Consider the following 21,195-nt stretch of genomic DNA (forward strand, 5'->3'; position numbering starts at 1 on the left):
TATATTGCATTTTGATGGGAGTAGCCTCTTCTGGTTTCTGTTTCTCGCTCATTCGCTCTCTCTCTCATTCATTCATTCGTTCGTTTGCTCTCTCTCTCTCTCTCTCTCTCTCTCTCTCTCTCTCTCTCCTTTGCTCCCTATCCCTTGCTTTCTTATCTCTTTTTTTTCTCTCTCTTCTTCTTTCTCTCTCTCTCTCATTCTCTCTCTCTTTTTTCCTTTCTCTCAAAATAACTTTACCATACTTTAGGCATTAAATGAGTTTAAAATGTGCTTGGAATGGAAAAACCCCATTGGTCTACCCCATTGCACTTCAGGTGGGTGCCATTCCAGTGAGCTACAGACGTTCGACTCGTAGAATAATTAACTGACACAACTAGGTCCCTTCAGACGGCCGACACCGATATAACTGTAAATGAAATGTGTTGAGTGCGTCGTTAAATAAAACATTTCCTTCCTTCAGACGGTGATCAGTGATTACTTCTGGCATTGTTAAGATGCACTTGTAACCATCTTTTATACCCGTTCTCCTCTACTTCAACTTCAACTTTATTTTCGTGATCATAATCCAATTACGGTTCAAGCACGTTGTCCTGGGCACACACCTCAGCTATCTGGACTGTCTGTCCAGGACAGTGGGTTAGTGGTTAGAGGGAAAGAAGAGGGTGTAGTGGTCTTACACCTACCCATTGAGTCATTAAAACTCACTCTGGGTGAGAGTAGGTACCGGGCAGCGATTCAAGTACCTACCAGACTTATGTCCGATGGCTTAAACACGACACCGCCGAGGCCGGTACTCCTCTACTAACCAGGCATGTGTGCAGGAAGTTACATGTATGCATGGGTTTCTAAACTGTGGTGAGCAAAATTTCTTGGGAGTGGGGGGTTCCATTATGCTCCCTGTGACAAATACATCAAAAACAGATAAATCACTTTGCTGTTTTTAAACACAAGTTCTCTAAAAGGTGTGTCAGGCACTGTCTGCCTATCCATCACACTACTTTGATATGAACCTGTATAAGCAGCACATTCCTGTATCTACCATGACTGGCATAGTATTTTTATTACAATACTCGGCCAATACAAACACAAGCTCATCACCAACAACACACAGATTACAAATCCCAGTATTAAAAAAAATGTACATAAAATGATATAAATAAATAAAATTCTCATTGATATTAATGGATTATTCTGAATAAAACTGAATAAAACATTCGATATATCACTTCACAATTAAGCCGCTAACATCAATAGCTACATGTATATATTACTGCATTATTCCTTTCCGTTTCTGGATTGCAATTCGATTAATGAAGAGAAAATGCGTGCTGGAAGCATTCATCTTAATAATTGCTTGGTGTACAGAAATAGAACGCGTTTAGTTTCAACTGACTGAATTTCCACTAACGCTGATTCCATAGGTTATTTGATTAAAAATCCATGCTGCACGCCAGCCACTTCAAAAGAAATACTTCACTGGAGAGTCAGCAGTGCTGACTCCACACAATCTTGGAAACAACTGACCTACTTCACTCTGGTGTAATAGAAAATCAATAGTTATCATCAAATGACAGTTGGACATCTTTTTTCTTTTCTTTGAACATTTAAAAAAAAAATTTGTTGTTAAAATTGTTTGATACCTCAGCCAACATAGCTATTTGGTGTCTAACAAACAATTAACCTACATCATTTGTGTAATAGGTAATCAATAGTTAACATCAAATAACAGTTGGACATCTCTTTTTTTTTCTTTCTTTGAAATTTTTGTTTGATACGTCAATCAGCATAGCTATTTGGTGTCTAACAAACAATTAACCTACCTCAGTCAACATAGCTATTTGGTGTTTTACAAACAATTAACCTACTTCACTGGTGTAATAAAAAGTCTGTTTTGTTTAACGACACCACTAGAGCATATTGATTAATTAATCATCGGCTGCTGGATTTCAAACATTTGGTATTTCTGACTCGTAGTCATCAGAGGAAACTTGCTACATTTTTCTTAATGCAACAAGGACTCTTTTATTGACAAATAATCAGCTGGCTGTTATTTGGTTTTAACTTAGGATATTTATGCGCACGCGCAGTAGTTGATGCACATGCAGCCATCCACCCGAGTCAGTGTGCATGCGTGTGAGCAAGATAACCACCCAGCCACCCTGCTTTAATATTTATTTCCAGTACTTTTAATTCACTTATTTTTAATACTGTAGGAATCAAACGTTGTTTAATTAATGTGAACATTTTAATGATTTATTGTCAATAAAAAATTGACCATTTCCCTCAAACACAGCTTGCATTACTTGTTATATATTTATTAATAAATAGACAGGAAAGCACATCCCACGGCATTTGACCAGTTTGGTGTAATAAGTCATTAACATTAAATGACAGTTGGACATCTTTTTCTTTTCTTTGAAAGTTTCTTTGATATCTCAGACAGCATAGCTATTTGGTTTGTTTTTGTTTTTGTTTACCAAACCACTAGAGCACATTAATTTATTAATTATCGGCTATTGGATGTCAAAAACATTTGGTAATTTTGACATATAATCTTATAGAAGAAACCCACTACATCTTTTCATTAGTAGTAAGGGATCTTTTATATACACCATCCCACAGACAGAATAGCACATACCACTGCATTTGATATGTGGTGCCCTGGCTGGAACGAGAAATAGCTTAATTTTCTGACTGGTGGGAATCGATCCTAGTCCGAACGCGCATCAAGCAAGCACTTTACCACTGGGCTATAACCCGACCTGCATAACTATTTTGGTGTCTAACAATTAATTAACATCACTAGTATAATAAGTAATTAATAGTTAGCATCAAATGACAGTTGAACCTTTTTTTCTTCTTTTCAAAGAAATATTTCTTTAGGTCAGGTTAGATCATAGGGTTTAAGGTGCACATTCAGAGCAAGCTGTTTTAGCACACACCTGTCATGGGTGCAGATGTTGGCCTGGGCTGGCTCTTCCCCATCTAATATTGATTTGACAACTCAGTATAGCTATTTGGTGTCTGACAAACAATCAACCTACTTCATTGGTGTAATAGGTAATCAACAGATGGCTATTTAAAAAAAGATTGTATATATCGTGAGTTTTCAGATCTAACAAGACTTCTTCCGCTTGTTCCCCCCAGCAAAATGAACCATACATCCTGCTCTTTCCTGGGTGGTTTTTTTTTGGTGGGTTTTTTAAACACTATCTTACCGTAACATGTTTTAACTATAAAGCATTGCATGGATAAATATATCTGAAATGATCTTTGGCCAAATAATTTCAAATTTGGTGGAAGAAACAATATATTTGTACATATATATATAATTATTTCAGACAAAAAATGATATTGAGATAGATGTACTATAAAGCATTACAATGTCCAAAAAATTTACTGATTATAGAGAAAATGTAATAATGTAAAAATAGTTCATTTGCTGGGTGGGAGCCAGTACTGAGTTGTGAACCCTGTACCCACCAGCTTTATGTCCGATGGTTTAACCACGACACTACCGGCCTCACTAGTATAATAAGTAATTAACTATTAACATCAAATGACAGTTGAACCTTTTGTTTTGTTTTTTAAAGAAATATCAGGTCAGGTCTTAGAGCAGAAACCCACTACATTTTTTTCATTAAACACAAAACTGCAAGTTTAAAAAATATATAAATACTTTAAGATATGTAAACACTACATAATGCCATCTGTACCTGTCAACTTGGCATAAAAAATATATATACATTTTTTTTAAATTTTAAATTAATTCATGTAATAATAATTTGTTTTTAAACTTTAAATAGTATTATTATGATTTAATACATATTGTTAAACAGTAGGTCGCAGTGACCTAGTTTTGGTACACAACGGCCATCCCACGTACCTGCATACAAATTTTGATGATCATTCATAAATTGATAAGAAAGTTATGCTCCTGAAACAAAATGTTTACAGATGGACATATGGACAGATGGACATCATACCATAATACAACATATCAAAGACAGGCAGTGTTCGAGATTAATGGTATCCCGATATCCTGGGAATACTAGAATTTAATTTTTGATACCAGACTTCAATAACCCAGTATCCCACTAGGATACCATATGATGTTGTTGGTTTTTTAATCCTGCATTTTTATTTTTCACTGAAACAATGAAAGTCGTCATTTACTGGTGAAGTTAAGTAACAGTATTTTGAAGCTCGTACCCAGTCTAATGCTATGCCATAACAATATCTCCCCCAACTCGTACCCAGTCTAATGCTACATAGCAGCAATAGCAGCATAGCAATAGACTGGGAACCGCTAAGTCGTTATTGTTTTTGTTGGATGTTTCCTCCCTTCAAATTTTATTTGAGATGCTGATTCCACATCTGCAGAAAATTGATACAGGTAGGTTTATCATTAGTAATGTCAGACACACTTATAGATTACTGCTAAATATTAATTTATGTCAGTATTACTCAAAAATAGATGCAGCAAATATTTTTGCCAATTCCGTTTGATTGCAAATTTCACGAATTCCACAATTTCAATTGTGGCGTAGCAATAGACTGGGAACAAGAACAGTGTCATCCAAGTTTGTTACAATGTTATTTATGAATTTCATTTAAGTGGGATGCTAAATTCTCAGGTGGGATACCAGATTTTGAAATGTTAGTATCCAACTGGGATACTGCCCAAAATTTTAAATCTCCAACACCGACAGGTGTATAAAAATTATTATTCTTAACAAAAATCTTTGTTTATACTTATTTCTGTTCTTATATTCAATTAAAGTTCAAGCACGCTGTTTTGGGCACACACCTTAGCTACGTGGACTGTTTGTCTAGGACGGTGGGTTAGTGGTTAGTTGTTATTAGTTAGTGAGAGACAATTCAGTGTAGTGGCCTTACACCTGCCCACTGAGTGGGTGGGAGCCGGTACCAGGATGCAAAACCAGTACCTACCAACCATAACCTCGAAATTTCATTTCATTTCAACTTATTTTTGTGCTTATATCCAATGAAGGTTCAAGCACACTGTCCTTGGCACACACCTCAGCTATCTGGGCTGTCTGTCCAGGACTGAGGGTTAGTTGTTAGTGGTTAGTGAAAGAGAGAAGAGGGTGTAGTGGCCTTACACCGACCCACTGAGTCGTTAAAACTTGCTCTGGGTGGGAGCCAGTACTGGGTTGCGTACCCTGTACCTACCAGCCTGATGTCTGATGGCTTAACCACATCACCATTGAGGCCAGTACCTCAAAATGTCAGGTCAGGTCAGGTCAGAGTGTTTAACATGCACATTCAGAACAAGCTATTGTAGTGCATGCCTGTCCTGGGCACAGGGTGCCAGGCTCAGCCGCCGCCTCCTCCGTCCAGGACAGGAAAGGGGTGACGTGGGTTGGAGGGGGGACCACCTGCACTGGCAGGTGTAAGGGAGCACCAGCAGTCCGACCGGGACCGGTAACAGGCGGAGGGTGGTATGGTGTTATGGAATTTGGAAAGTCCTGTAGGATTAAGCCAAAGAGAATTGGTGCACATTTTTGTGAAGAAAATCGGGCGCAATTTTGAACGGTCCGCCAGAAATTAAAGAAGGGAGCTACGTATAGTTTTGGAAGATTAGTAAGCCAAGAGTAGCTCGTTAAGGGGATCAAAATGTTAATAAATCAGTCTTTATATGCCGCCACTTTGTCTTGTTTGTCTTCATCAAGTACATGCAAGTGTCTCCGAGAGAGACTGCGGGCTTGTTGCATGCAACACAGAATTAGTTATTGATCTCTGTGGAAAGCAAATTGTTTAGTAATTTGTCTGAGAAGAAGCTGCCACTTTGAGTAATAGCTTCAATAAAAAGGCTGATGGAAATGTCACTGCAAATTGTAGCTAATGAATAATTATGCACAGCTTTTGTACATGATGCGAAGATGACCATAGACAGCAAGATAGGTAGGGAAAATTATTGGTTTCAGTTGGTTTCGGTCAATGCTTGTTCATTTTGTAATGATCCTTTTTTGATTCAACATCAATACTTAAACAAAAGCAACTTCAACATGAAATTAAATCTTTAAAAAAAGAAATAAAATATTTGAAAGCAATCAGTAGTAAATTACTGGAAAAAAAACTTCAAGAAGAATTAAATCTTTGAAATACAGTGAGACTACTCCAAATTGGACCCTGAGTTCAAGCCAGTGTACCACGACTGGTATATCAAAGGCTGTGGTATGTGCTATCCTGTCTGTGGGATGGTGCATATAAAAGATCCCAGTGAGACTGCTCCAAACTGGACCCTGAATAAATCAGAATTCCCTCAAAACCAGAATTTTTTATGGTCCTTATTTATTATTATTTTTATTAACTGGTTTAATGTGTCCATATACCACTATGGTTTCAAACACACCTATCCCGAGTCCGGCCTCCGATAGGATCGGGGGTCTGACTCGGGACATCCCTTTTTTTCTTCTTTTTTTAAATATCAGTCAATATAGCACAGAACCTTTCTAAACCAAATACCTCTTAAAACTGGACTTTTTACTTGGTCCCACGACATCTCATTTTAGGAGTTTCACTGTTATGTTCCTTTTTGATTCAACATCAATAATTCAACAAAAGCAAATTCAAGAAGAATTAGATCTCTAAAATAATAAATATTTAATAAATATATAAAAAAATATATGTTTCCACTGAAACCACCTTAAAATTTTAAATTACATAAAAAAATATTTAAAATATTCAACGTTTCGTTAGTCTAAAAACCAACATCCTCAGGAGAATAAACAAACGAAGTGCTGGGCATATAACCAGTAAGGTATAAAATAGAGAATGCCAGCTTGGAAGTTAAAAACACAAAGCTAGGTAACAAGACAGGACCTGACCAATAGCATAACAATAAAATTAAAGAACAAAGGAGTATAAAAAGTCTTAGTTGTTAAAGCCTGAAGCGGTCAGGCTCTTTATAAGGGCCCAATGGGCAACCTAGGGAGACACCACAGCATCGTAGAGGTCTAAAATTAACAAGCTACTCTTGATTCACTAATATCAAAACATATATTAGCTCGGCCATTTACCTTTCGACCGACCGTTCAATATTGCGCCAAATTCCCTCAATCAAAATTGCGCACCCTTTTCTCTTTGGCATTCAAATTCCATAGCACCACCACCACCCCCACCCGCCTGCTACCGATTTGATCGGGCTGCTGGTGCTCCCTTGCACCTGCCAGTGCAGACGGTCCCTCCTCTCCCCTCCCCCCACCTTTCCTGCCAAGGCTGGCTCTTGTGCCCACGACAGGTATGTGCTACAACAGCTTGTTCTGAATGTGCACATAAAACCCTATGACATGACATAAAGCCAATAAGGCTGTACTCATTGAGGCCATTGGGGTGAACAGTATTAAGTTTTTGTATCCAAATGGATTCTGCAAGGTCTAACTTAGCTTGGTCTCTGTTAACTTGCTGTAAAAGAACACAACTGTAATCATGATGTTGTAAATTGAAGTGAGGGCCACATGGGGAGCTTTATCTTTTTTGGTTTAAACAATATTTGATTTGCCAAAACAACATACTGGGATTGGTCAACAGGCTTAGCCTATATTAAGACCTCTCCCTACAATTTACATGCGGATACATGTTTAGATACCACAGACTATAGTAGATTTAACGGAGGAAAAAAAGAAGAGGGGATAGAGTGAAAGGTATAGGTATAGTAAATAAAAAACCAGAACATTTTCTTTGGATTGGGGAATTTCTAGCCAAAAAATTAGTGTAAACTTTAGCCAGAAACATTTAGTAGCAGTTATGTATTTTAAAATAGTTTTAATAATTTTTTCATTTTCTTTTTCACTAAATTCTGATTTTCCCAATAGGATCTTCTTATAATTTAGATGTAAATAGTTTGACATGAAATTGTTTCTTTGTTCATTGTATAGGGGACAGTGGAGAATGAAATGTTTTGTATCTTCTATTGGATGGCCACAAGACGGATCATTTGAGATATAACGAAAGAATTTATGACTATTAAGATCACTGATGTCTAGTCGAAGTTTACAGTGGAGTATCTGCTCAAGTCTAGAACCCAGATAAAAATATCTAGGACCAGCTTTGTCTGATTCCTTTAATCGATGTTTAAAAGATGCCAATGATTTAGCTTTCCGGACTTCAACATTTAATGCATTCCACAACCTTATTCCAGAAGAAAAAACAACTCACGGTACAATTTTGTACGACTTGCTACTGTTTTTAGATTTTCTTTATTCCTTAGACCATATGTTCTATTAGAACTTGATACAAAAAGTGATAATTAGGTGGGTGTACCATCACTGACAAGTTTGTACATCTTGCATAGCTTATGGCGTTTTCGTCTGTCTATTAGTGGGATATTTATCTTTTTAATTATATTTGATGTTATAAATAAAATATCTGAAGGGAATCACCAGAGAAGATAATCTTGGTTTATTGGCAATTAGGAAATTATTGAACAAACTTCAACAAGAATTAAATCTTTGAAATACAGTGAAACCCCTCAAAATAGGACCTTCTGTAAACCAGAATATCCACAAATCCGGATATTTTTCATGGTCCCTTTTTAAATGTCAATACAGAACAGAATCTGTCTAAACCAGAGGGGCAGGATGTAGCTCAGTGGTGCAGCGCTCGCTTGATGCGAGGTCGGTTTAGGATTGATCACTGTCGGTGGGCCCATTGGGCTATTTCTCATTACAGCCAGTGCACCATGACTGGTATATCAATGGCCATGGTATGTGCTATCCTGTCTGTGGGATGGTGCATATAAAAGATCCCTTGCTGCTAATAAAAAATAAAAAAAATAGTCCATGAAGTGGCGACAACCGGTTTCCTCTCTCAATATCAGTGTGGTCCTTAACCATATGTCCGACACCATATAACTGTAAATAAAATGTGTTGAGTGCATTATAATAAAACATATCCTTCCTTCCTTCCTCTCTAAACCAGATACCCCTATAAACTGGACTTTTTTAGGTGGTCTATGAGTGTTTCGTTATGAGAGGTTTCATTGTAATAAATACAGTATTTGAAAGGAATCAAGAAGAAGGACCACACAGATATTGAGAGTGGAAACTCGCTGTCGCCACTTCATGGATTACTCTTTTTGATTAGCAGCAAGGGATCTTTTATAAGCACCATCCCACAGACAGGGTAGTACATACCACAACCTTTGATATACCAGTCGTGGTCCACTGGCTGGAATGAGAAATAGCTCAATGGGCCCACCAACGGGGATCGATCCCACACCGACCGCGCATCTAGCGAGCGCTGTACCACTGGGCTAGTCCTGCCCCAATACCACAAAGGCTACTCCTACTTATCAACAATAAAGGGTGTTGTACTTATTATTTCCCATGAACTGGATATCACATACCATGGCTTTTTATATACCAGTCACAGAGAACTGATTGCTCCCTGCCAACAATGATAAACACTTGGCTAAAGTGTGTTGGGTCATGTAGTATCAGTCTCCCATGATGGCCATTTATGCAGGTTTCTTCTCTAGCACGTGTACGTAAATAGCAGATGTTTACAACATGTTGACAAAGAAGTACACTGTGTTAGTTTAGCTTTAGGGAGAGCATTTAGAACTTTTAGTCTGAGCGTGCAAACTGCACTGTGAGCAATGTGCAAAGTGCTGGTTCAAGTTCTGCTGGTGGTGGTGTTTACTGGGTGAATGCAGGTGACTTTTGGGAAGACAATAAACAATGTGTAACACATGGCCAAACAATACATCTACATGTTATTATGATTACCATACCATGTGTGGGAAATACACAATGAATGGATTGTAAGATGGATGGATGGATGGATGAATAGGTGGATTGGTGGATGGATGAATGGATGGGTGGATGGCTTTATAGGATGGATGGTTTGGTGGATGGATGGGTGGGTGGATGAGTGGATGCATGGATGGATTTGTACATAGATGGATGGATGCATGCATACATGCAATGATGCATAGACAGATGAATGGATGCATGGATGAAAGGATGCATGAGAAAATAGATATATGGAATAGTAGATAATTGAAGAAAACAACATGCTCCAATGTGTAATATTTGATATTTTGTTATATGGACTTACATTAGGTATGAACCCCGTAAACACAGCTCTTACTTTATAAACCATTACTTTCATTCCATGCAACAATTACCTAAACATAACAACATCAGTACAATACCAAAACAATCAAACAAACAACAAAAACAACATCGCACTTCTTGAAGCCATAATATTGGTCAAATACTTGACCTTCCCTGTAAATGTAGTTTTCTCTCTACAGCCTGATAAAAGATGAAATACCAGCTCACCAGGGATATAATGAGAGGCTGGACTGCCTCCCAGTGTTAGAATATTATCTGTTATCTGATTTATAGTACCGGTACCAGCACGGATCCAGAACATAAACCTCATTTAATAACCAGACTAAAGTATTCAACTCACTTATACTGGCCGTATATACTATTTGATTGATCCAATCATAAACAAAATATGGTATCTGATTCTCAACAGTAGCCACATGTATTGTTTTATTCCCCCCCTGCGCATGCTGTAACCTCACCGTGGTGCAGGGGTGTAACATTCTCTTTGAGAATGGCCAATACAGCACAAATTGAAGTTTAGAGTAAAATTCGGTGTCCGTAAAATTCTGTGATATTTGTATTTTTGGCACAGTTCTTTACACTGTTTTTGTTTAAACCTTGAATTTTTATATTGATGTTGATCATCACTTTATTTGCATTACCATAGTTTGACACCCAATAGCCGATGTATTTTTCGTGCTGGGGTGTCGTTAAACATTCATTCATTCATTCATTCATTGTTTTATTCCCAAAGGTACAGTCTGAACATTAGCTTCATCTGTTACTTGATTCTAAACTTTACATGGTTCTGAACTGTACATTCATAAATAATTTGATTCCGAAACTGATATTCATATCTGATTCTGAATAGTACATTCACATATTATCTGATTCTGAACATTACATTCATATATTATCTGATTCTGAATAGTACATTCACATATTATCTGATTCTGAACATTACATTCACATATTATCTGATTCTGAAAAGTACATTCACATATTATCTGATTCTGAATAGTACATTCACATATTATCTGATTCTGAATAGTACATTCACATATTATCTGATTCTGAATAGTACATTCACATATTATCTGATTCTGAACATTACATTCATATATTATCTGATTCTGAATAGTGCATTCACATATTATCTGATTCTGAATAGTACATTCACATATTATCTGATTCTGAATAGTACATTCACATATTATCCGATTCTGAACATTACATTCACATATTATCTGATTCTGAATAGTACATTCACATATTATCTGATTCTGAATAGTACATTCACATATTATCTGATTCTGAATAGTACATTCACATATTATCTGATTCTGAACATTACATTCATATATTATTGGATTCTGAATAGTACATTCACATATTATCTGATTCTGAATAGTACATTCACATATTATCTGATTCTGAACATTACATTCATATATTATTGGATTCTGAATAGTACATTCACATATTATCTGATTCTGAATAGTACATTCACATATTATCTGATTCTGAATAGTACATTCACATATTATCTGATTCTGAACATTACATTCATATATTATTGGATTCTGAATAGTGCATTCACATATTATCTGATTCTGAATAGTACATTCACATATTATCTGATTCTGAACATTACATTCATATATTATTGGATTCTGAATAGTGCATTCACATATTATCTGATTCTGAATAGTACATTCACATATTATCTGATTCTGAATAGTACATTCACATATTATCTGATTCTGAATAGTACATTCACATATTATCTGATTCTGAATAGTACATTCACATATTATCCGATTCTGAACATTACATTCATATATTATTGGATTCTGAATAGTAAACTCAGAGTTTGATAGTATAGTAATTAAATCATAGACTTTACAGCTGATACATATCAGGTTTGTTTCTCAGTAGTCACTTGCTTATAGGAGAGCAAATATCATGGTCAGGGTCAAAAGGTTGGGATAGGAAAAACAATACATCAAGGGAGATCAATCCTATGACCCATTGCACCCCAGATGAGGGGCTCTGCCTAACCCGGATGACCATGAGGATGTATTTTCTTCTTACATGTGCATGTGTGTTACAAAGGCAAATGTCAGGATATTTTACCTGTGTGTTGAAGAATCAATTGTCAGGATATTTTATTTATCTGTGTTAAAGAAGCAATTGTCAGGATATTTTACCAGTGTGTTAAAAAATCAACTGTCAGGATATTTTTACCTGTGTGTTAAAGAATCATCTGCCAGGATATTCTTATCTGTGTGTTAAAGAATCATCTGCCAGGATATTCTTACCTGTTTGTTAAAGAAGCACCTGTCAGGATATTCTTACCTGTGTATTAAAGCAGCACCTTTCAGAATATTGTTACCTGTGTGTTGAAGAAACACCTGCCAGGATATTTTGACATGTGTGTTAAAGAAACACCTGTCATGATATTTTGACATGTGTGTTAAAGAAGCACCTGTCATGATATTTTTACCTGTGTATCAAAGAAGCACCTGTCAGGGGTGTTAGGTTTGTCCGGGGGACTGCCCCCCCCCCCCCCCCCCCCCCCCCCGGAGCCTTCCCCGGTTTCGGCCACACCGAAGTCCCCAATACGATGGGTGCCCCTAAGTAAAACATATTTTCCTATTAAAAAAACCTTTTTGTGGCTGAAGCCTAACCTCTTAGTCACCTGCCACCTCTATTTTGAGGGCTAATTAATATATTTAAAAAATTATTTTAAAATATATTTATATTTAGGACTGCCCGATCTAAATTTGCGTTACAAATTGTTAGTTGTTTGCTGTATATTAAATATTGTTTGGGAAAATAACGCACAAAATTATTTATTGTAAAGTCCTTTTTCCCTGTTTGGTTAAATATCAAAATTGCCCCAGTAATTGTTCTGTCCCAGGTTGGACTACTGGCATCCAGTGGCCGAACCTGGGATAGACATGCTCGAAACCTTCGTGGTATAGGAGCATGTAAATATTTTATTGATTGATTGACCTGTCAGGATATTTTTACCTGTGTGTTAAAGAATCACTTGTCAGGATATTTTCACCTGTGTATTAAAGAAGCACCTGTCAGGATATTCTCACCTGTGTGTTGTAGGAGCAGAGTTTTCAGTTTCTTGCACCTCTGTATGAGGGTCTGGAAGGACGAGCCACGCACCCCGAGACAGAAGTTGAGGGCCAGACATTCAATATGGATGCAGTTAGAACACAGCAGCTCTATGTGCGAGTCGTCAAGGAAACAGATCCCGTACAGGTTGACCACCTTCAGGTTCGGAGTGTGAGCCTTGATCTTCCCGATGTTGATCACTTCGTAATTGTCTTCTTCCGACTCGCTCGACAGCTCAAACGTACCTACACGGACAGATGGATCAGTTCAGAGTAGGATGGAAATGTTTTTATTTAACGATGCACTCAACACATTTTATTTATGGTTATATGGCGTCAGACATATGGTTAAGGACCACACAGATATTGAGATAGAAAACCTGCTGTTGCCACTTCATGGGCTACTCTTTTCAATTAGCAGCAAAGGATCTTTTATATGCACCATCCCAAAGACAGGATAGTACATACCATGGCCTTTGTTTGACCAGTTGTGGAGCACTGGCTAGAACGAGAAATAGCCCAATGGGTCCACCGACGGGGATCGATCCTAGACCGACTGCAAATCAAGTGAACACTTTACCAGAGTAGAAGTCAAATAAATGTGAATATTCATAAAATATAATAAAACTGAAAAAAAAATTACAGTTCATATGAAGAGTTCATTTTCAAATAGTTTGGGTTTTTTGTTTGTTTTGTTTTATTTAATGACACCACTAGGAGCACATTGATTTATTAATCATCAGCTATTTGGTAATTTTTACGTATACTCTCAGAAAGGAAACCCGCTACATGTTTCCATTAGTAGCAAGTCATCTTTTATATGCACCATCCCAGTCAGGATAGCACATACCATGGCATTTGATATGCCAGTCGTGGTGCACTGGCTGGAGCAAGAAATAGCCCAATGGGCCCACCAAAGAGGATCGATCCTACACCAACCGTGCATAAAGCGAGCGCTGTACCACTGGGTTACGTCCCACCCCTAAATGCAATACATGCCTATTTCCAGATGTTGCAGTCAACAGTGAAGGTATACTGATATTAGTGCAAGTTACTAATACAGCAATAAAGTTTTCAATAAAATGTTATCTAACCCCATTGAACAGAATCTTAAAACTGTGTCGGTGGGCACATTGGGCTATTTCTCATTCCAGCCAGTGCACCACGACTAGTACTTCAAAGGCCGTGGTATGTACTACCCTGTCTGTGGGATTGTGCATATTAATGATCCCTTGCTACTAATTGAAAAAACATAGTGGGTTTCCTTTAAGACAATAAAGTTTTTTTTGTTTAACGACACCACTAGAGCACATTGATTATTAATCATCGACTGTTGGATGTCAAACTTTTGGTTATTAAGACAATATGTCCGACTAACCAAATGTTTGATATCCATTAGCCGATGAATAGTAAATCAGTGTGCTCTAGTGGTCTTGTTAAACAAAACAAACTTTAACTTAAAACTGTGATTTGCGTGTTATATATGCTATGTCACGTTGCAGAAAAACCATGTTTTTTTTCAAAATGATGTAACTGGATATATCACCTTTTGGAAATGAACTATGCCTTGACATATATTTATTATTTATGTGGTTCACCGTCAAGTCGTGAAAAATGTATGTCAAATTTTACAGAATTGCACAATTATAATAAATACAGGAAAACCAACCACTCATTCATAATAAAGAAAATACAGTTTGTGAAATCAATATACAAATAGAGATGATGAAATTGTAAAACAATAGTAAGTTAATATAAGGTCATTTTTTAAGTCTTCCCTTCCCCCCACCACACACACACACAAACAAACACAAAAACACATGCTGAAAACTTCTCTGTTCAAAGTTAGCAAGAGAAGTAACTTCACCTACAGATTGGACCTAGCATCACCCCTGATATATCATATGTGATGTAACATACAGAGATTTGCCATTATCATGTTAAACCTATTTTAAGTAACATGTCTAACACTGATGTCATAGGTCAAACCTGAATGACATAATGCAAGAAACTATGCTGTAACACCATGGGCGTACGACCCGGTGGGGCAGGGGGGGCAATTGCCCCCCCAAATTCGGGCAATACAGTGGGAAAACAGTGGGGAAAATTCGGGCAAATTTTATCTGGGTAAAATTTCTGGCAAATCAACCCCTCCAGCCCCCCTAAATCAAAGAGTCCCCATACGCCCATGTGTAACACATTAGTCCAAAGTGGTTTTCAGGGTGAATAATATCTGTTAACATTGTTCCGTACAGATAGGGAAACTCTAACCTAATGGAGGATATATGTTTGGTGATGACAGATTTTCCAAGATTCTTACAAAACATGATAAACATTTCTGCTACAATTAACATCTGTTGTTTCGGCAATGGCTAGGCTAGCTTCCTCACAGAACATATATATATATATAGCTCATAGAACATTTCAGAATCAAATTTCTTTATCTAAAGTTTTGTTTTGTCTCGGAATTGGTCACTGGCGAAGTCAGAAGCTACGTCCGGGGTGGGCGTGCCTGAACCTCTGTGGATATGGCACGTAAATAGAGTTCCCATCCCATCCCATCCAATTTCTTTATCTAAAGTTTTGTTTTGTTTAATGGCACTGCTAGAGCACATTGAATTAATCATCGGCTGTTGGATGTCAAACATTTGGTAATTTTGACTCATAGTCATTAGCAGAAACCTGCTACATTTTTCCATTAGTAACAAGGAATTGTTTATATGCACTTTCCCACAGACAGGAAAGCACATACCGCGGCCTTTGACATGCACTGGTTGGAACGATTTTTTATCTAAACCAAAGAATATTGTATTCTTCTTGCCTACTTAAACAATGTAGGAAGGTGCCAAAAAGTGGGGGGAACACTTATATTTACACACTTTTACACTATTATAAAGCAAAAATAAAGCAAAATATCTGAAAAGAGGAGGGGGCACATCCCCCCCCCCTTGCCCCCTCCACTTCTACGCCAGTACTACAACAGTAAATTTAACTTATCCAAAAAAAATTAAAGGAAAAATGTAATATAGCATGACTTGGCAACGTGGTAAATAAATGTTATTAAAATGACACATCATCAGTTGTGTTTAGCTTGTTACATTGATTAATATTTAGAAATGATGTAAACTATCAGGTAAAACCGGGTGTGTTTTTTGCCATATGCAAAGTCTAGGTCATTGTTTCAGTAGGCAAGACAAAAAACATAATCATTTAATTTCACATTCAAATCAATGATTGTTCTCTTGACTAGAAAAATAATAAATGTTATCAGATAAAATACCAAGAAATTATTTTTAGCTTTGTAGTTTGAAACAAACTGTTAGCAACTAGAAGAGATGTACTCCAATATCAAATAACACCCTATGGGCTTTTCTATTTCTAGAGAGCTCAAAATAACAAGACCTATGTATTTCGTTTAGCAAGCAACTCTGAAAATTAGCTGAGTTATTTTCTTTTTTCAAAGTAATTCCACACTCTGTGAGCAAACATCCCACCTCACAAACGTCACTCTCAGGTAGCTAACTCGGCCTCAATGTTAATCATGTGAAACGAACTCTATATAGATTAGTGCTGTTGAAATGGCATCAGTGTAATGTTACCCAATAGCTGCAGTAATATTATTATTATTATTATTATTATTATTATTATTATTATTATTATATTACTGTAATGTTATTATTAATATTATAATATTACTGCAGTAATGTTTTTATTATAATATTACTGTACCCCCTCCAAAAAAAAAAACCTCTCACAAAAAACACCCTCACAAACAAACAACTGTATACCAGTTGTGGGGAACTCATTTGGATGGAAAAAAACAGTCAGAGAATGGGTCCACTGACTCCACTGAGGGTTTCAATACTACGGTACAACTCAAGCACCCTGGGTTTCAATACTACGGTACAACTCAAGCACCCGTGGTTTCAATACTACGGTACAACTCAAGCACCCATGGTTTCAATACTATGGTACAACTCAAGCACCTGGGTTTCAATATTACGGTACAACTCAATCACCCATGGTTTCAATATTACGGTACAACTCAAGAACCCATGGTTTCAATACTACGGTACAACTCAAGCACCCTGGGTTTCAATATTATGGTACAACTCAAGCACCCATGGTTTCAATACTACGGTACAACTCAAGCACCCTGGGTTTCAATATTACGGTACAACTCAAGCACCCATGGTTTCAATACTATGGTACAACTCAAGCACCCATGGTTTCAATACTACAACTGAAGCACCCATAGTTACAATACTATTGTACAACTCAAGCACCCATGGTTTCAATACTTAGGTACAACTCAAGCACCCATGGTTTCAATACTATGGTACAACTCAAGTACACATGGTTTCAATACTATGGTACAACTCAAGCACCCATGATTTCAGTACTACAAGTCTATTGACTAAGCTAAATACTGCCCACTGTAATTAGATAACTACAATAAAACACTTCTGTCCAAAGCTCAACCACTGGTCCTGCCAGAGATTAGGCTTCGGATGGTCGTGCCTGAACCTTGATAGGACATAGGTACATAAATAAGGGAGTTTAAGTCAAGTCAATAAAGCAGATTGTCATTATTAAACTACACTGAAAAGAGAGTAGATTTTTCTGAATAAAGATCACATACATACCAATTAGATGGAGAACTTCAATTGATGACAAACAGCTGTAGATTCTCCTCATGAAGCCTTCCAAGAAAATCACCTCTGACAGACATATGCACAGACTGCGCAGGTTGCACGGGAAGGCATTCAAGTCATTGAAGTCATGAAGCTGCATAGCATTGGAAAAATCGAGAGTCATGCAGCGAAGGGCTGGACACTTGTTGGCCAGCTCGTGCAGGACGGGAGCCGTGATAATCTCTGATGGAAGCTCTATGTACTGCAGGGTTGCCCCAAACCGCAGACTGATCAGTCCGAGGAGAGTGTCCAGGTGACTGATGTGAAGTCCTGAGTAGTCCGCTCGGAGAGACACGCACTTCCACAGGCGACTGTCGTATGCCAGCAGTCGCCATTTCCTGCACACCTGAGCAACTCTGCCAAGTTCCGAATGTTTGAGGAAGGAAAAGACTTTGAGAAGAAGTTTGTCTGGGATCTTGTCAATGGTCACAGCCTGAAATATATGAGTAATAGAAAAGGTAATGGAAAGTGTAAAGTTTGTTTTGTTTTAACGACATCACTAGAGCACATTGACTAATTAATGCCAAGACAAGACAAAACAAGACAAGACAAGACAATTTATTCAGTATAAAGGCCATAGGCCCATAATACAATCAAAAACTGTTATACATAATTAATGATCATCTGTTAGAGGTCAAACATTAGGTAAATTCTGACACAAAGTCTTCAGACGAAACCTGCTACATTTCTCCATTAGCACCAAGGAATCTTTTTATATGCACTTTCCCAAAGAGAGGACAACACATACCATGGCCTTTCATATACCAGTCATGGGGTACTGGTTGGGATGGGGGGGGGGGGGGGGACCCAATCAAAGACTAGGTTCACTTTGGAGATTCAGTCCTATGACCCAAGCACCTCAGGCAGAAATGTAATGAAGATGTTGCTCCAGATACTAATATAATAATAGTGCTGACAAATGAAGAGCTGGTGGACAAGTAGAAAGGTGGTGATATACATGGGTGGCAATACAGGTGGTGATATACGTGGGTGGCAATACAGGTGGTGATATGGGTGGTGATACATGTGGTGATATGGGTGGTGATACGGGTGATGATATAGGTGGGTGGCAATACAGGTGGTGATACATGTGGTGATATGGGTGGTGATACAGGTGGTGATATGGGTGGCAATACAGGTGGTGATATGGGTGGTGATACAGGTGGTGATATAGGTGGGTGGCAATACAGGTGGTGATATGGGTGGTGATATGGGTGGTGATATAGGTGGGTGGCAATACAGGTGGTGATATGGGTGGTAATACGGGTGGTGATACGGGTGGTGATATGGGTGGTGATACAGGTGATGATATGGGTGGTAATACAGGTGGTGATATAGGTGGGTGGCAATACAGGTGGTGATATGGGTGGTAATACAGGTGGTGATACAAGGTGATATGGGTGGTGATATGGGTGGTGATATGGGTGGTGATACAGGTAGTGATATGGGTGGTGATACAGGTGGTGATATAGGTGGGTGGCAATACAGGTGGTGATATGGGTGGTAATACAGGTGGTGATACGGGTGGTAAAACAGGTGGTGATATGGGTGGTGATATGGGTGGTGATACAGATAATGATACAGGTGCAGAGGCGTAGGCTAGGGGGGTTCGGACGAACCACCCCCCACCCCAAAGCAAATGGTCTGCTTTCAGAACTAAAACATACAGGTTTATACATATGGAGTTTCTGATGGTGCAAAAAAAAAAAAAGGTCCACTTGGTTCATATTCAACCCCCCCCCCCCCCCCCAGGTCCAAATCATGCTACGCCCCTGAGGTGGTGATATAGGTGGGTGGCGATATATATAGGTGGTGATACAGGCGACAGGTACAGGTAATATGGGTGATATGGTAATATGGGTGGTGATACAGGTGGTATGGTGATACAGGGTAATGGTAATATGGGGGTGGTGATACAGGTGGTAATACAGGTGGGGGTGGTGATACAGGTGGTAATATGGGTGGTGATACAGGTGGTAATATGGGTGGTGATACAGGTGGTAATATGGGTGGTGATACAGGTGGTAATATGGGTGGTGATACAGGTGGTAATATGGGTGGTGATACAGGTGGTAATATGGGTGGTGATACAGGTGGTAATATGGGTGGTGATACAGGTGGTAATATGGGTGGTGATACTGGTGGTGATATAGGTGGTACTGCTGGAGGAGGCTGAGAACAAGGCAATAGTGACTATGACAGTGGACAAGACATAAAATAAAGTGGTGAAATAAGCAGAAGATGAAGCCGCTGGCATAGTCAGGATTTTATATTGGGGTGGGGGGCAACCTATATTGGGGGGGGGGGCAACCCACACTATGTATGTATGCATGTATGATTTTATCAAATTTAATACAGTAAAAACAAAACAAAAAAGTTTGATTGGGGGCATGAACCCTTGCCAACCGTCACACCCACCCATCCCCCTTGCTACGCCACTGGATGAAGCAGAGGAGGATGCACAGGATGAGGTCAAAAAGAAGTACAATGACAAAGAAAATAAGGAGTTGCAGTGGAGGAACTAGGGGCGGATAAAAGGAAATAATATAGAGGAAGGTGAGAAGGCAGAGGTGGTGACGGTGGACAAAAAAAAAAAAAAAAAAAGGTGATGGAATGGTGTGTAAAAGGGGTGTGTGACCTGTGCCCTTCCCACTCGATGTCGAAAATGTACGCGTTTCCCTACTATTTAAAAATAAAAGTCTGGCTTATATCCCTCACAAGACACCATTCCCCCACCACCACTACCACTCCAGATATCGTTCCTACGTGCCTGCAATACATACTTATGTATAGATAATGATGTGACCTATATTTGATGAAATACAACAATTTGCAAAACTTGCCTAGACGTCACGCTATGACCTATATTTGACGTAATGCTACAAAAATCTGCAAACCTACCAAACGTAAAGCTGTGACATATACTGGGGACTACTATAGCAATTTGCAAAACGAACTCCGACGTAAACCTGTGACCTATATTCAACGTAATACTACAACAATGTGCCAGATGTATCAGACATATGTAACCTATATTATAGGCTATATATAGCGTAATACATCTATGCAAAAATTCCCAATCGTGAAGCTGTAACCTATAATGCAATTGGCGTAATGCTATGGTAGTTTGTAAGACGATGACACATGTTCTCTTTATTAGAAACAAGCTCACTACGGTCCTGAAATGCACTGATAACTATCTAGCTCTCTTACCGTCAGAGTACTCAGGCTACAGGGAGAGAATGACATAAGTTAAAATTGTTTTGTTTAACGACACCTGGGCGT

General features: G+C 38.2%; 1 protein-coding gene across 2 annotated transcripts in view; it reads right to left on the bottom strand.

The window, feature by feature from the left end:
- The window catches only part of LOC121384668 (F-box/LRR-repeat protein fbxl-1-like), an 82,104-nt gene that overhangs the window by 25,772 nt on the left and 35,137 nt on the right, over positions 1–21,195 (bottom strand). For both annotated transcript variants that reach the window (XM_041515152.1, XM_041515151.1), the window contains exons 2-3: positions 17,863–18,343; positions 13,196–13,462 (exon numbers count right to left, since the gene is read on the bottom strand). In XM_041515152.1, the coding sequence (XP_041371086.1) occupies positions 13,196–13,462; positions 17,863–18,343 (748 nt within the window). The remainder of the gene's footprint in view (positions 1–13,195; positions 13,463–17,862; positions 18,344–21,195) is intronic.

The sequence above is a fragment of the Gigantopelta aegis genome, chromosome 10 (genome assembly GCF_016097555.1).
Source record: "Gigantopelta aegis isolate Gae_Host chromosome 10, Gae_host_genome, whole genome shotgun sequence".
In the NCBI taxonomy this organism is placed as follows: Eukaryota; Metazoa; Mollusca; class Gastropoda; order Neomphalida; family Peltospiridae; genus Gigantopelta; species Gigantopelta aegis.